Source organism: Lithobates pipiens, unplaced genomic scaffold (assembly GCF_037356315.1).
Source record: "Lithobates pipiens isolate NorthernLeopardFrog02 unplaced genomic scaffold, aLitPip1_a1.2 Scaffold_18, whole genome shotgun sequence".
Classification (NCBI taxonomy): Eukaryota; Metazoa; Chordata; class Amphibia; order Anura; family Ranidae; genus Lithobates; species Lithobates pipiens.
Genome location: NW_027507758.1, coordinates 189,973,813 through 189,991,392, shown reverse-complemented (window position 1 = coordinate 189,991,392; position 17,580 = coordinate 189,973,813). Strand labels below are relative to the sequence as shown.

General features: G+C 43.0%; 1 protein-coding gene across 1 annotated transcript in view; it reads left to right on the top strand.

Moving 5' to 3' along the window:
- Window positions 1-7,378, top strand: part of HNRNPLL (heterogeneous nuclear ribonucleoprotein L like) — a 98,277-nt gene extending 90,899 nt beyond the window's left edge. The window contains exon 13 of the mRNA XM_077486463.1: window positions 660-7,378. Coding sequence (XP_077342589.1) covers window positions 660-715 — 56 coding nt within the window. The 3' untranslated portion in view covers window positions 716-7,378. The remainder of the gene's footprint in view (window positions 1-659) is intronic.
- The last annotated feature ends 10,202 nt before the right edge of the window (window positions 7,379-17,580 follow it).

Here is a 17,580-nt window from a genome sequence, read left to right as displayed (position 1 = left end):
CAACCCCTGTCCTCATGACCCACTAACAGGCCAGGTTTGCAAGATAACTGAAATACATCACAGGTGATATAATTTGCTGCTCAGCGATTGCAGTATTCTAGTCTGCATCTCCTCAAGGTAATACTTAAAATCTGTCTTGTTAGTGGGTCCTGAGGACAGGAGTTGAGAACCACTGATCTAGATGCAGCGATGTTCAAGGTGTTTCTCAGCTGTCCGGGACTCCCCTCCTCCTGATTGGCTGAGGCAGCAGCATGGCACCATTGGCTCCCGCAGCTGTCAATCAAAGTCAGTCAAAGGGGGCCGAGCCGCTGCTCCATGTCTGAATGGGCACAGAGAGCTGTGGCTTGGCTCAGGTGTCCCCAGACTTCTTTTTAAGCCATGTGTGTGCTGTGGTTCCATCTGATAACTCCTGAAGCTTTGAGTATTAGGTATTTTTTGTACAGACCAAGCTTTATTTATACATTTTAAACTGCCGACAGAGTAATTTTTAAGCAGTTTACACTTTGGATGGTTCTCCAGCAATCGAAAAATACAGTAACTAGGTACACAACAAATATATACACTTTTTTATTGGAAGCAGAATAATAATTTGTAACGCTCCTATATTTTTCCATGCAGACTTTACTAAAAAGTTAATAGTATTTCTTTTTCTTCCACAGATGGTTCCAATCCATATACATTGAAGCTGTGTTTCTCTACCTCTTCCCATCTTTAAACAAGAGTATCGCGGAGCTTCTGCACTCTGCATGATTAACAATGCCTTGAATTGAATATATGTTTTTAGATGTTTAAAGCAGCACTACATGTTTTTATTATAAATGTTAGCTTAATTTAAAATGAAATTATGGGATATAACATTAACAAAATGTATTTGAATATCTTGCAAATTTCCATTACCAGTATCTCTCATGGGTTGAAGTTTTAGTCCTTATATAGAACGCCTGACTGGTGGTTTTGTTTTATGTATATAGAAATATATACTGCTGCTTTTAATTTGCATGTATGCATTCTCACTAAGACCCCTTTCACACTGAGGCGCTTTTTCAGGCTTTTTAGCTCTAAAATTAGCGCCTGTAAAACGCCTCTCATGCCCTTCCCGAGTGCTTTCACACTAGGGCGGTGTGCTTGCGGTACGGGAAAAAAAGTCCTGCAGGCATCATCTTTGGGGCGCTTTGGTAACGGTGAATACGCCACTCTAAAAACGCCCTGTCGAATCGGCTGTAAAGCACTTTGGCAACGCGGCAACACAGGCACTTTTTAAACCTTTTCTTCGGCCGCTAGCTTGGGTTAAAAGCACCAGTAAAACAATGGTAGCGCACCACTAAATCTAGCGGCACTTTACTGCTGACGCCCCCCGCCCCAGTGTCAAAGTAGCCTTAATTTCTTTGTGATACACAGAATTATTTCAATAGATTTGTAATAATGTGCATTGTGCTGGCCCTAAAGAGGATATCCAGTTTTACCTAAAACTTTCTTTCATAGCCCTTTCTGTAGTAACATGGAGGGTCCCCCATGCCAGCTGCTGGGTTTTACTAGTAGCTACAACCTCCATTATCATTTGCTGGGAAAGTCTAGTTTTGTAGTCCTGACAAAGACTTTTCTACTTTTATTATGGGGCTATAGGAGTTGGGAACCCCTTCATGTAACTACACAGAGGGGTACATAAATGACTAGGGTTTTCCAGTAAACCAGGAAATCTGCTTTGTTTCATAGGAAAGGCTTTATTAGGAAATGGTGATATAAAGTAGGTAGTCTACATCTCATAAACATTCATAAATACTGTAGTCATCCATGTGCATAATTGGAAATACATTTTGAAACCTCCATGTTATTAGTGCAGCGTTATCAGTAATATTAAATGCAGGTATTTAGACTTTTTCAGAAAGTTTTACATATTTTAATTTGAGCATTCTTTATGCTTCATTCTTTATGCTTTTTAGCATTTGGTAAAATGTGCTTTACATTTTTAAGATTGAAGGTAGAAGAAACCCCTTCCATTTTGTTTAAAGTTAAGACATCATAGTTTTGTCTCTTTTTTTATTGTTAATCAGCGATTTGAACTGTGTCATTCAGCTTGGATGCCTCATTGCTCAGTCCTGTCCAGCTTATTCTGATGCAACATTGCATGGCTTGGCAAACACAGTAAAAAAAACAGAAGTGGAGCAATGGGGTTGATTTACTAAAAAGCAAATACAGTAAAACCTTGGACTGCGAGCATAATTTAAACACGCTTGTAATCCAAAGCACTCGAATATCAAAGCAAATTTTCCATAAGAAATAATGGAAACTCAAATCATTAATTCCACAACCATTTATTCCTTCCATTTATAGTCCATATAAAAAATATTATAGCAATGGGATCAGGTTGTGTAACCATAAAATGTTCAACCCCAAATAGCAGCCTCCACAGGGGGATTAGAAGCAAAATCCAGCAGAAGCTACAGAGTATAAATGAGAAGAGAGGCGCCTGTAAGGCCCCTTTCACACGGGGCGGATCCACCTAAGTGCAGGGAAGGACCTGTCAGAGCCATGCTAATTTCAATGGGGAGATCGGTCGAAAACAGACAGCATGTCTGTTTTTATCAGATCACATCAGATCCACCAGACAGATGGCTTAACATATCACCATATGTCTGTTTTTAGTGGATGGGATGGAAGAAGGGTGTCAGCGGATGCCACCAACATCAACCTACCCATAGGAGTCAATGAGTGGCCCGCTCAGAACCACCTGAAAAACAGACAGGCGGATCCGCGCAGGCTTATCATGTGAAAGGGACCTAAGTGTAGCAATATGGTTACATTTAATGAAGTTACAACATTTAGCAACTCGCATGGTTGATGATTAAATGAGAGACATGTAAATATGCAGGAACCCGGGGTAAAGCAGTCCACATAAACCATCCCCCGCACCGCCGGCTCTTATCACTGTCAGTCTGCAAACATAACCGGGAAGACTACCCTGCAGTAGAGCGATCTTAAAGCGAGGCTTGAAGCGCTCGTGGAGCACAGCGTGGAAGAGATGACGTCAATGTCAGTGCGGTTGGTCTGTGTAGACAGCTTTACCCCAGATACCTGAATACTTAGATGTGCCTGTTTTATTCATCAACCACGTGAGTTTCTAAATGTTGTACTTTCATTAAATGTAAGCTTATTGCTACACTTAAAGGTGCCTTTCTGCTCTTTTATACTCAGTTGTAATATTACGCTACTTGTATATCAAGACACTGCTTGTATATCAAGTCACAGTTATTTCAACATTTTGCTTGTCTTGCAAAACGCTCTTAAACAAAGTTACTCTCAAACCAAGGTTTTACTATAGACTGCTTTTTTTCTTTTTTTGCAAGAGAAGTTGCACTTTGCACAGGAATTTTCCGCAGACCTTGGTGAATGTGGTGACGTTTTCATTTTGCAGTGAATACTCAATCACATATAAGCAAAATAAAAAAACAGCATTTCCACTTCCATGTGATTGGATAATGGAAGTCGGCAGAGCTTCACCTCATTCACTTAGCTTTGGCGCAAGTTCCCTAGCAAAAGTGCAACTCCCCTTGCAAGTGAACAGCCTATTTTGTCTTTAGTATATCAACTCTGAAAAGCTGCACATTTCAAACAACTGATTAGTGGCAGTACCCCATGTGATCAGTCACACAAAACTGGGGAATTTTCAATCGGAAAGCATTATAGAAAAATCTTAAGAGAAATAGATGTACTATTAAAAAAAAAACATTGGCCTTAATATCATGAGACCCATCAAACAAGTTTGCAGATATAACATTTTACATTTCTTTTGCATTTGTATGTAACACTGGGATCAGTAAAGGTCCTGACATTTCAAATTTTCTTCTTTTCAGTTGCAAATAACTATAATTCTTTAGATGTCAGCGCACACCCTTAGGGATCGCTACAATCGCTGCACTGCTCTCTCAATGCTTTACTTCCACAAGCACATACACAGAACAATTGTAGTTTAATGATAACCCCTCCTACACTTTGCACAGCACAGTTCACTCAAATTCATAAAATGCCACCTTATATATTTTTACATAGTGATCATATCCCCCTTAATCTCCTCTTCTCAAGAGTGAATACATTCAATTCCTCTAATCTTTCCTCATAGCTGAGCTCCTCCATGCCTCTTATCAGTTTGGTTGCCCTTCTGCACTTTCTCGAGTTCCCCAATATCCTTTTTGAGAACTGGTGCCCAAAACTGAACTGCATATTCCAGATGAGGTCTTACTAATGATTTGTACAGGGGAAAAATGATATCTCTCTCTGGAGTCCATACCTCTCTTAATACAAGAAAGGACTTTGCTCACTTTGAAAACCGCAGCTTAACATTGCATGTTATTATTGAGCTTATGATCTACAAAAAACCCCAGATCCTTCTCAACCATTGATTACCCCAGTTGTACTCCCCCTAGTATGGATGATGCATGCATATTCTTAGCCCCCATAACTTTACATTTATCAACTTTAAACAAGAGCATTGAGGTTGGCTTGTAAATTGGAGACATCCTGTAAGGACGTTATTCCACTGCATAGCTTGGTGTCATCTGCAAACACAGAAATTTTACTTTTAATCCCAGACCCAATATCATTTATAAAGATATTACTAAGTAAGGGTCCCAGCACTGAACCTTGAGGTACACCACTGATAACCTTAGACCATTCGGAGTAAGAATAATTCTGTCTTAGCCAGTGTTCTATCCGTTTACAAACTGATATTTCCAAGCCTGTAGACTTTACCTTACACATGACTCATGTGTGGGGAACTGTATCGAACGCTTTTGCAAAATCCAAGTGTACCATATCCACCACCACCCCTCTGTCTAAGGTTTTACTTACCTCCTCATAAAAAGAAATCAGGTTTGTTTGACAACTTTTGTCTTTCATGAATCCATGCTGTCTGTTGCTTAAAATATTTTTTCCTGCAAAAACTCGTCTATGTGCTCTTTTATTAATCTCTCCAGTATCTTCCCGACTATAGAAGTTAAACTAACAGGTCTATAGTTACTTGGTAAAGACTTTGTTCCCTTTTTAAATATAGGCACCACATCAGCCCTATGCCAATCCAGTGGTACTATTTCCCTCATTAACGAGTCCCTAAAAATTAGATACAATGGCTTTGAAATTACAGCGCTCAATTTTTTTTAGGATCTGTGGGTGGATGCCATCTAGTCCAGGTGCTTTATCCACCTTTATTCTGTCTAAATATTTCTGGACCATATCCCTTTTGAGCCATTGTGAATCATTTGGGGCTGTGTCACTACCACCCCCTTTATGGACATGACCCCCCTCATGCTTCTTTTGTATATATAGAACTGAAGAAAGTATTTAATAAATTTGCCTTCTCTCTGTCCCCAGTCACCCACTCAAGATTATTTTGTAAAGGGCCTACATGCTCAGACCTGACCTTTTTACTATTAATATATTTGAAGATTTTTTGGAGGTTTGTCCTATTATCTTTTGCAATCTTTTGTACCTGTCTCCTAATTCCTTCCAGGTTGTGTCTCAGTGAAGGTTTAAAGACCCTTTCCTGACCAGATACTTCTGTCTACTTGGGGTTCTCAATACTCCTCCACGCTCTCTCTAGAAGTTCAAAGGAAAGAAAAAAGATGCTTCTCCTTTTGTATCATAAAGCTATAGGTGATATTCCTATTATTTTGTCAGTTTAGAAATCTAAATAAACAGTGCTGTGTAAAGGATAGGAGGGGTGATCGGTAAGACTACAATCTTTCTGTACTCTGCCGAGTAGAAGGCAATTAAATATCTGCAAACAGATTTATATCTCAGAAGGCTTTACAGAACCCCATTCAATGGATTGATCCTGATTGGCAGGAAAAATGCTGCAGATTGTGGTTGTAAAGGCTTAAGGTTTTTTTTACCCTAATGCATTTTCTGCATTAAGATAAAAGAAAACATGGTCAGCTCCCGCTCCCCACCTTACCTGAGCCCGATCTCTCCAGTGCTGGCCATGGGTTTCTGCTGCTGTCAATCAAATCCTGTGAGGAGTGGGTAGGGCTGAGCCACGCTGTGTGTCAATAGGCACACGCAGCCCAGCGGGGGATCAAGCATGCACGAGTGCCCCCATAGGAAGCGGCTTGCTGTGGGGGCACTCGGAAGGGAGGAGGAGCCATGAGCAATGGCTAGAAGAGGAGGTTGGGGCTGCTCTGTGCAAAACCTTTGCGCAGGCAAGTATGACATATTTGTTAATAGAAAAAAATATATTTTTCAATCAGTTTGAGCGGGCCATACGCTGTTCTGGTTCCTGATGAAGTGGCAAAATTTATTTTGTGTGCGGCCCAGTTGGGCTCCCTCCCACCTGACATTCTTTGATTGAATAATCAAAGGAGCTTAGTTGAAAATTGTCAGAGAAGCAGTGGGTGTATCAATTTAGATGTAGCCGTGATTTGAACATTTAAAAACCCACTGCTGCCGGCTATCAACATATGGTAGCCCAGCAGGGGAGATTCTTCCATCTGTACTGTATACCACAAAAGAAGGAGATTTTTTTTTCGGCCTGTAGACGAAGAAAAAAAACAATCCGTGCGTGGCCAGCCTGGATCCTTCCTTAGCTTCTGCCCCCCATGTTCTACTCCAATAGAGCCATGTGTTATACATAAATCATCTGACAGATGGCATAGAACTGTCCAGGTACAAGGAACATTATTTTTTTTTTTTTGCAATTCATAATTGACAAAAACATTAACTAAAAATTGATACAACTTGTTCTCTTGGTATCTAGTTGACTGAATAAACAAGTGTTACTGTAGTAGTGTTTTTAGCTTTTACCATGTGATGTACATTATGTGCCTACTATTTGATTGTGATTATATATGTGAATATACAAGGAGTCATTTACAATGTATAAAGAAACCTAATTTTTGTAAATTTACATCTGAGCAAACTATTATTTTGAATCTGAAAACACAATAATGTTAATCAGAAGTGTGAGAATTGGAGTTAGAGAACCACTATAGTGGGCAAACAGTTTGTGGTTATTCCTAAATGATTCTCTCTACTTCTTTTAATTGCAATCTGTAAGGATAGAAACGTAAAACCTATGATTGTGGACTGTACTTTAAAAATGCAGGCTATCAGGGTATCATCCCCACTCAAGCTTAGAAAGTCACTGACCTGGAACAAGCATGCAGCAAGTAAAGTCTAAAATTGTCCACTCTTCTCTTATAAAACATAGGTCGATGACTCTCCTATATACATAGGTCAGTGACGCCTGGATCAGAATGACACCCTGGTCCTTTAAAAACAAGTAGGCATTGACCACGCCTATAGTTCTATCCTCACAGGTTTTTTTTTTAAAGGGCTCCACATAATAATGTTTCTAAATCTGCTTATTAATAAAATAAATAAAAAAGTGCATTGTTTCAGTCGTAATACTGTTTATGCTGCAGTCAATATGAGAGGTCCTTTCAGTGGAGTTTTTACTCATTATTGCTCGTTAACATCATCAGTACAGTGCTGCTGCATGTCATTCTTGCCATCATTCTCACAAAAAGCTGTGTGTAAAAGGGTATGTATATTGGGTATTCTAAACCTGATCTGTTGATAAGTGTACCCTATACAATATGGCATACTAAGGTCTCCCAGAGCCAATACACAATCAGTTGGTAATCAGAGTCAAAATGGTGGATGTCTAAAGGCACACAAGGGGGGATTTCCTCTTTACAAATAAATGCCACTTTTTTTGCAATTTTTGGGAGGGTTAGATGTGTGCTTTTTTTGTAAAGCCTGAGTGGTATCATCATAGATGTTGTACCTGCCTCTGACTACTTTTTGTAGAAATTACTATGAGGCTGGGAAGCTCAAGCTACAGTATATAGTTTTGTTCTGCCTTCCTTTTGTTATAGAACTTTTTTTTAGTTGGCCACACTAATAGAATCCAAGAAGCTGGTAGCTGTGATTTCATGCTCATCCTTCCAAATTTACCAGTTTTATATATAAAGTCCAGATCAAACATGCAAATATTGAACTTGGACCACCTTTTAGTTATGTTGCAAGCGTTAAAACAAGGTAGAAATTTATGTTGAAAGATTTTTTTACTCATAGTACATAGTGGAAGATCTATTCTACATCTGCAATTCATGCTAGGTGGTTATTTTACTAACTGCAATCATATCAAATGTGCTCAGAACTTAACTTGGGGCTCCTGTGAGGGAGGAGAAGGGTGCATACTCAAGTAAACGTGCTGCCATCTTTGCTTATCAACTCTTTGGACTACTTGGATACCCCAGATATGGTGGGATATTGATCCACAGGCCCATTATCCTTACTCATTGATTGGCCTGGGTTTGGGCACTAATATTAGCCAGTTGATATTAAAATTATGTTTAGCTTCAATAACCCAGTGGTACATTTTCATGTTTTAGAAAGCACTGCTACATTGCTATGATGATTACCTTCAAACGTTTTTAATAAGCTAAACAGTTTACTTCCGGAAGGTTTTACCCCCTTCATGACCAAGTAGTTTTTTGCTATTCAGCACTGCACTACTTTACATAATGCAACACTAAGCTTTAGAGCTTTCTCTTGGTGATATTTGATCACCACTGGGTTTTTTATTTTTTTAATACATAAACAAAAACAAAGATTATGAAAACATAAAAAAAATATTCTGCTCTAATTTCTATTAAAAAAACCTATCCAGTAAAAAAATTAATTTTTTCATAAGTTTAGGCCAAAATATATTCTGCTATATGCCTGTTAAAAAAAAAAAGAAATCCCAATAAGTGTATATTAATTGGTTCGTGTGCAAGTTCTAGCGTCTACAAACTATGATGTATATACTGGAATTTATACAGCTATAGATGCTATACTGTAATGGCAGTGATCAGCGACTATGATAGGGTGGCGGGCAATCTGGTGTGAACAGACACTATCTGGGAGGGTCACTAACTGACACTGATTTCGCTAATTACACTGATATACAGTGACTACAAGTAGTATTCAACCCCCTGCAGATTTAGCAGGTTTGATAAGATGCAAATAAGTTAGAGCCTTCAAACTTTAAACAAGAGCAGGATTTATTAACAGATGCATAAATCTTACAAACCAAAAAGTTATGTTGCTCAGTTAAATTTTAATAAATTTTAAACATAAAAGTGTGGGTCAATTATTATTCAACCCCTAGGTTTAATATTTTGTGGAATAACCCTTGTTTGCAATTACAGCTAATAATCGTCTTTTATAAGACCTGATCAGGCCGGCACAGGTCTCTGGAGTTATCTTGGCCCACTCCTCCATGCAGATCTTCTCCAAGTTATCTAGGTTCTTTGGGTGTCTCATGTGGACTTTAATCTTGAGCTCCTTCCACAAGTTTTCAATTGGGTTAAGGTCAGGAGACTGACTAGGCCACTGCAACACCTTGATTTTTTCCCTCTTGAACCAGGCCTTGGTTTTCTTGGCTGTGTGCTTTGGGTTGTTGTCTTGTTGGAAGATGAAATGACGACCCATCTTAAGGTCCTTGATGGAGGAGCGGAGGTTCTTGGCCAAAATCTCCAGGTAGGCCGTGCTATCCATCTTCCCATGGATGCGGACCAGATGGCCAGGCCCCTTGGCTGAGAAGCAGCCCCACAGCATGATGCTGCCACCACCATGCTTGACTGTAGGGATGGTATTCTTTGGGTCGTATGCAGTGCCATCCAGTCTCCAAACGTCACGTGTGTGGTTGGCACCAAAGATCTCGATCTTGGTCTCATCAGACCAGAGAACCTTGAATCAGTCTGTCTCAGAGTCCTCCAAGTGATCATGAGCAAACTGTAGACGAGCCTTGACATGACGCTTTGAAAGTAAAGGTACCTTATGGGCTCGTCTGGAACGGAGACCATTGCGGTGGAGTACGTTACTTATGGTATTGACTGAAACCAATGTCCCCACTGCCATGAGATCTTCCCGGAGCTCCTTCCTTGTTGTCCTTGGGTTAGCCTTGACTCTTCGGACAAGCCTGGCCTCGGCACGGGAGGAAACTTTCAAAGGCTGTCCAGCCCGTGGAAGGCTAACAGTAGTTCCATAAGCCTTCCACTTCCGGATGATGCTCCCAACAGTGGAGACAGGTAGGCCCAACTCCTTGGAAAGGGTTTTGTACCCCTTGCCAGCCTTGTGACCCTCCACGATCTTGTCTCTGATGGCCTTGGAATGCTCCTTTGTCTTTCCCATGTTGACCATGTATGAGTGCTGTTCACAAGTTTGGGGAGGGTCTTAAATAGTCAGAAAAGCCTGGAAAAACAGATAATTAATCCAAACATGTGAAGCTCATTGTTCTTTGTGCCTGAACTACTTCTTAATACTTTAGGGGAACCAAACAGAATTCTGTTGAATTGAGGGGTTGAATAATAATTGACCCTCAGAATAAACTTTTCACTATTTAAAAAAAAATTAAACAAAGAAATAACATTCTTTTTTGCTGCAGTGCATTTCACACTTCCAGGCTGATCTACAGTCCAAATGTCACAATGCCAAGTTAATTCCGAGTGTGTAAACCTGCTAAATCTGCAGGGGGTTGAATACTACTTGTAGGCACTGTATACATTACATTGACATATACATATACACACTGATGAATACAGTGATATTGTTGCACACTGACACTGCACTAATGACACTGGCTGGGGAGAGGTTAACATCTAGGGGCAATCATGGGGTTACTGTGTCAACTATGTGCCTAACAATTTGTAATGGGTGCTACTTCAACTAACCGATCTGGTTGTATTTTTCTCTGCTTTACAGGGAGAAGAAACAGTCAGATCACTGATCTGTGTGCAGGGCCTTGTGTGTATGTAAACACAGGACTCTGTGCTGTGATTGGCTACATCCAGACAGCAAGTTTCAGCCATAAATTATTGCCGGGACTTAAATGACAAAATCCTGCTGTAGCCAATGACTTGTACATGACTGCCTGTGCTGCCCTGCCACAGTAAATGTATTGTGTCTGGGCGGCAAGCAGTTAAGAGATTACTTACCTTTTTGATGTTTCTGAGGAAAGTTTGCCATGGCTGCCTGCAAGCATTTTTGTAGCTAGCTGAGCATGATCTGTCCCAGTAGCAGGGCTGGGAACTGGCTGAGTCCAGTTCTTGATAACATACAATTGAGAAGCCCAGCTGTATGTTGGTGAAAACAGATCATGCTAAGTTAGCTGAGAAATACTTGCAGCCAGCCATGACACTTGGACTTTTTTAAAAGGGAAGTATGGGCTAAGCTTTTTTGGCCATTTTCTTCTGGGTCACAAAAGTGCACTTGTTCTCTCCTGTGACCCTAAATCAGCTGACAGTGTGCTTTAACCGCACCAGGCTCTGGAAGGACCCTTACAATGTTGGGATCCACCCAGATGCCTGATTAGCAGCTGGCTTAGGCAGGCCATACACTGCAAATCCCCCCATCAACACAGACAGTGCTTATAGGGGAATCCCTCCTGCCAAGGAATTGTCTGCTGTCCGGGAGTAGACAGTGATTATCACCAGTGGCTATAGTAGCTGTTAGCGATAATCGTAAGAGAATCCAGCAGGCTGGTTGTACCCAAGTTAATCGATTTAACTTGGTACATTCAGCCTTTCCATTAACGGTTCGATCCAAACCATATATGGCCGGCTTTAGCCTCTCAGCGCATGCTCGTGACCTTGGAAGATGACTGCATAGTCTCTCTGCGCTGTGCCACTGGATCATAAAAGCTCAGCTCACGCTGCACTGTCAAAGCCTAGACATCAGCTATCCAGCTCCCCCGACAGCGGACACAGCCAGGCATCTGGTGGATATGTTTGGTACACCCAGGTATGAGCAGCAGCAGCTTGCCCAGCAAAAATCAACCCCTGCCACAGGAAAGGGAAACTGAAAGGGCAAGATGGCGCTTGAGCCTGATGACACCAAGCAGCTCTCGGCGGCGGATCCGGCCTCTCCAGCTGATAGTCTGCAGAAATTTCCTACAGACTTGGTAAGCCCACAAACCATGGATCATGATGTTATGCTGTCCAAGCTTTGTACTATAGTGAGGGATGAGATATCAACAGCCTCTCATAAGCTCTCTTCTGATCTGATGAAAGGTCTTAAAGAGCTAGGCCACCATACAAATCAACTAGATCAGCGTATGGCTCTAGCAATTAAAGTATTAGAGGGGCATGAGGAAGAAGCTGACAAACTCAATGCTGAACTTGAGAACCTGTGAGATAAACTGGAAGATGCAGAAAATAGGGCTTGCAGGGATATCATCCGCAGAGTACCAGAGGTCATACCTGATCTACAAGGCACTGCTGTTTCCTTCTTCCAGGAATTGGTGCCCAAGATTCCTCTTGTATGCCTGGAATTCGATTGTATCCACAGATCCCTTGCGCCTAAACCTATGGAGGGCCCCCTAGGGATATTATCAAATTCCACTATTATTGCACCAAGTGACTCCTACAGGCAGCACAGGACCGCTCTGATCTCGCTTTTCAGAGCCACCCCCTTCAATTATTCGCAGTCCTTTCACCAGTCACGATCGCCAAATGGAGGAATTTGAAACCCTACCAACAGATTTTGCAGACCCAAGGTATTAAATACAGGTGGGGGTTCCTCTCCTTCACCTATCGCAGCCATCAGTTTCACGTTTCTTCACTGCCTGACTTGTGGCAACATTTTCAAGACCTGCACCTTGATCTTCCCTCCTCTCAATCAGAACCATCATCCTCAACATCCCACATAGGATCATCTCAACCCCTCCACAGGTTATTCCAGGCATCCCACAGCTGGGCATGGTTTCCAGGCCCATCGCTCTCTCCAGGCTCAATGGTATCAGAAAGTACCAGTAGGCTGACGGCCTCAGCCCAGCTGAATCAAGATACTCATCTTGACAAAGACCTGGCACTCCCATCTGGTATTCTACCTTCCGCAGTCTGCTGCCGACTGTAAGTGACGGGATATAACCTGTCACCCTCAAGTGTTTGCATGGCTGTTCTAGGCCATGCTGCTGATGCCTTTTTCATTCAAATACTGCTCACTGCTCTGAAGATAGTGTATGCTTAGTAGTTAGTGTTTTTTTTTATTATTGTTATTGATTATTGATACATGGACTGCTTCAACACGTGTGGGTTCTCCACCCAGGCCCGTCCCAACTAAGAGAAGTTGGGCTTGATTGGTTGTCCCCTGCACTAACTGTCCCTCAGAATGCGTCAGGCTCAATCGCCTGACGTGAAGAAATTTCTTAATTTCCTGCAATCTCGTGACCTGGTTGATCTTTGGAGGGAGCTCTATCCCTTGGGTAGGGACTATACCCATTATTCTCACCCACACCATTCCCATTCACTATATTTTCATGTCACGAAAACATTTACCTTTGGTATGTTCCGTGTCTATTCTCGCTACCCCATGGTCAGACCATAACCCAGTTTTGGTAGTATGTCATTCTATTTTACGTAAAAAGCTTCAACAGAGTACTTCTTAATTTCCGACTCAGTCTCCTTTCCTGTAACCCTTTGGGAGGCCTATAAGGCAGTACTGTCAGGAACCATGAAACAGACAGACAGAAGTACAATCTAATCACACTTGTTTATTGATAAAAATAAAAAGATAAATAGGAAAAAGCGTAGTCAAGCAAGCCAGAGTCCAGTAGCCAGATAGGGTAGTCAGCCAGTCCAAAGTTCATAAGCTAGATCGGGTAATCAGCCAGTCCAGACGTCAGGAAACCACGGAGAGCAACTGCAAGCAGGATGGAAGCCAGGAGGGATGTTAGCAAGCCAGTCTTGAAACAACAGCAGGAGATGGTTCCTAGAGATGTGAGCAAACGTGAAGGCAAAGGAGAAATGAGCTGGAAGACTTATATATAGGCAGGCAAGACGAGCATCATCGGGAACAGCTGGTAACTGAAGAGAGAGAAGAGAGCTGGCAATTAGCCTACAGCTGGGCGGCCAGCCCAGAGGAGGAAGGGCTAAGCCAGCCCTGACAGTACCCTCCCCTCAATGACCCCTCTCCCTCGGAGGGACACCGTGCTTGAGGGGAAACCGTCTATGGAACTCGCGGAGGAGGACAGGGGCATGTACGTCACAGGATGAAACCCAGGAGCGTTCCTCCGGACCGTACCCCTTCCAATGCACCAGGTACTGTATGCGCCCACGGAACCTACGGGAGTCAACAATGGATTGTACCTCATACTCCCCAAGGTTCTCAACCTGAATAGGGTGAGGACATGGCACCGAGGTGGTAAATTTGGTTACAGACCAACGGTTTCAATAAGGAGACATGAAACACATTAGAGATGCGCATACTAGGAGGAAGTTCCAACGCGTAAGCTACTGGGTTAACCTCCCTGGCGGTATGATTCAGTCTGGAATTAGGTGCTGAAAGCGGTACAATTATTTTGCATGGAAATCTGGCATTTTTTTTTGTAGTCCTGTAATTCTTAGGAATAACGCTCTTAAATCTCTTCAAACCAGAGTCTAGCAGACATCCCGGGTATGATAAAGTTTTTGGTTGCTATGGACAATCTCCAAATTCCAGGCAGAAAAAACAGTATTTATAATATAAAAGTGCATGCAGGGCACTGGACAGACCACTAGGAACAAAGGGGGTGTGCATTTTTTAATACAGTACTGTAATCTGTAAGATTACAGTGCTGTGTGTGTTTTGTGTACTTTTACTTTTTTGAATTTGCCGCCGTTCTCCGCTTCGTGCGCCGTAACGCCGCAGGGAACGGAGCTCGGCGGCATTCGGCACTGTGAATCGAGCGGGAGACAGCTCGATCGCATAGCGCGGGGGACATCGCTGGATCCAGGGGACAAGGTAAGTAAGTCTCACTGTGTCCTCCCCTGCATCCAGCGATGCGATCCCGAGTCTGGCTCGGGGTTACCGCTCCTGCTAGTAAATTCCCAACCCGAGCCAGACTCGGGATTACCACTAGGGAGATTAATCCTGTGAAGGATACGGAAAAGACCAATAAACCAAGGTGCAAACTTCCGTGAGGGAACACGAAGCCGGAGGTTGCGAGATGACAGCCAGACCCTGTCCCCAACCTGGTAGGAAGGCACTGGCAGGCGTCTGCGGTCAGCATGGAGTCTGTACCTATCATTAGCATGACGCAAAGCTTCCTGAACTTGTACCCAAGTGGAACGAAGACCACGGAGATGCTCCCCTAACACAGGAATACTCTGCGGAAAAAAAAAGAGTCAGGCAACATGGAAGGTTTGAAACCATAATTCGCCATAAATGGAGACAATCGGGAGGCAGAATTCAAGGCACTGTTGTGAGCAAACTCTGCCCAAGGTAAAAGGTCAGACCAGTTGTTATGATGGTCAGAAATATAGCAACGTAGGAATTGCTCCAAGGACTGATTGGCTCGTTCTGCGGCCCCATTAGACTGCGGGTGATATGCAGAAGAGAACACAAAATGGATTCCCAACTGTGCACAAAAGGCTCGCCAGAACCGGGAGACAAACTGACTGCCCCTATCCGAGACAATCACCTTGGGTAGCCCATGTAAGCGAAAGATCTCCCGAGCAAAAATGGAAGCCATTTCCTTAGAGGTGGGCAACTTCTTAAGTGGAATACAATGACACATCTTTGAGAACCGGTCCACCACCATAAGGATAACAGTGTTGCCTTGGGATTTGGGCAATTCCACAATAAAATCCATAGAGAGGTGAGTCCAGGGCCTCTCTCCATTGGATATGGGTTGTAGGAGGCCCGCTGGAAGGTGTCGTGGAGTCTTACTCTGAGCACACATGGGACAGGCAGCTACGAAAGCAGTAACATCAGCCCGTAGACTAGGCCACCAGAATTGTTGGGAGATGGCCCAAATGAGTTGATTCTTCCCAGGATGGCCAGCTGCCTTGGCAGAATGATAAGTCTGGAGTACTGCAGTACGGAGACTCTATGGGACAAAGCAGTGGTCACAAGGTTTCTCAGGAGGAGCATGGACCTGAGCAGCAAGAATTTTGCCACCCAAAGGAGAAGTAAGACTGGTGCGAACCGTAGCCAAGATATGATCAGGAGGAATCACAGGAACTGGTATCGACTGACTTGGAAGTGGAGGAAAATTGTTGTGACAAGGCATGCGCCCTTACATTCTTAGTACCGGGTAAGAATGAGACAATGTAATTAAAGCTCGACAAGAAAAGTGCCCATTGCGCCCTTCTGGGAGAGAGTCGCTTAGCCTCAGACAAAAATGTAAGATTCTTATGATCAGTAAGAATAAGAACGGGCACAGTGGTACCTTCAAGGAGATGTCTCCATTCTTTCAGGGCCAAAATGATCGCCAACAGCTCTCTGTCACCAATCTCATAATTGCACTCAGCACGTGACAATTTCTTGGAAAAGTAGCCACGGATGCATAGCGCTCTCAGAGTTAGGACGTTGAGACAGAAGGGCGCCAACTCCAGTCTCAGAAGCAAATTCTAGGATAAAAGGCAACGTAGGATCAGGATGTGCCAACACAGGAGCAGAAACAAAGGCAGCCTTGAGAGTCTCAAAGGCCTTAATTGACTCCGGAGACCAACTCTGTGGGTTGCCGTTCTTTCTGGTCATATCAGTCAGAGGCTTGACCAGAGACGAGAAGTTACGAATAAACTTCCGATAGTAACTGTCAAAGCCCAGAAAATGCTGCAGAGGACGTAAACCCACGGGTCGAGGCCACTGTAGGACTGCTGAAAGTTTCTCTGGGTCCATTGAAAAACCAGCAGTGGAAATGACATAGCCCAGGAATGTAACCTGTTCACGATGGAACTCGCACTTCTCCAGTTTACAATAGAGATTGTTCTCTCTTAGTTTCTGAAGTACACGACAGACATCTGTGTGGTGGCTCTCCAGGGACTTGGAAAATATGAGTATATCATTGAGATAGACCACCACACACAACTGCAACAAATCTCGGAGGACATCGTTAATAAATTCCTGGAAAACTTCCGGGGAGTTACAAAGGCCAAAAGGCATTACCAGGTACTCATAATGGCCTGTTCTGGTATTAAACACAGTTTTCCACTCTTCGCCCTCCCTAATGCGCACGAGATTGTATGCCCCTCTCAGGTCAAGCTTCGTGAAAACCGTTGCTCCCTTGAGGCGGTCAAATAACTCAGTAATCAATGGAATCGGGTAGGCATTCTTAATCGTGACACGATTGAGACACCTATAATCTATACAAGGTCTCAGTTCACCGCTCTTCTTTTTCACAAAGAAGAAACCAGCACCAGCAGGAGACGAGGATTTGCGGATGAAACCTCGAGAAAGTGCGTCAGCAACATACTCCTCTATGGCCTTATTTATCCTCCAAGACCGACAAAGGGTAAAACCGGCCATGAGGAGGTATGGCACCAGGTTGAAGGTCAATTGCGCAATCATAAGGGCGGTGTGGAGGCAAACTACCGGCTTGACTTTTATCAAAGACATTGCCAAAATCACGGTTCTCCTCCGGCAGGGAGGGGAGTGAAGCAGTGCACAGGACCTTGGATACCTTCAGGAAGCATGTCTCACTGCATTGTGGTGACCAGGAGAGAACCTCAGCACGGAGCCAATCAAAAGAGGGGTTGTGCCTCTGTAACCAAGGATAACCAATAACCAGCGGAAATCTGGGTGAGGAAATAACTTGGAATATGATTATCTCATGGTGAA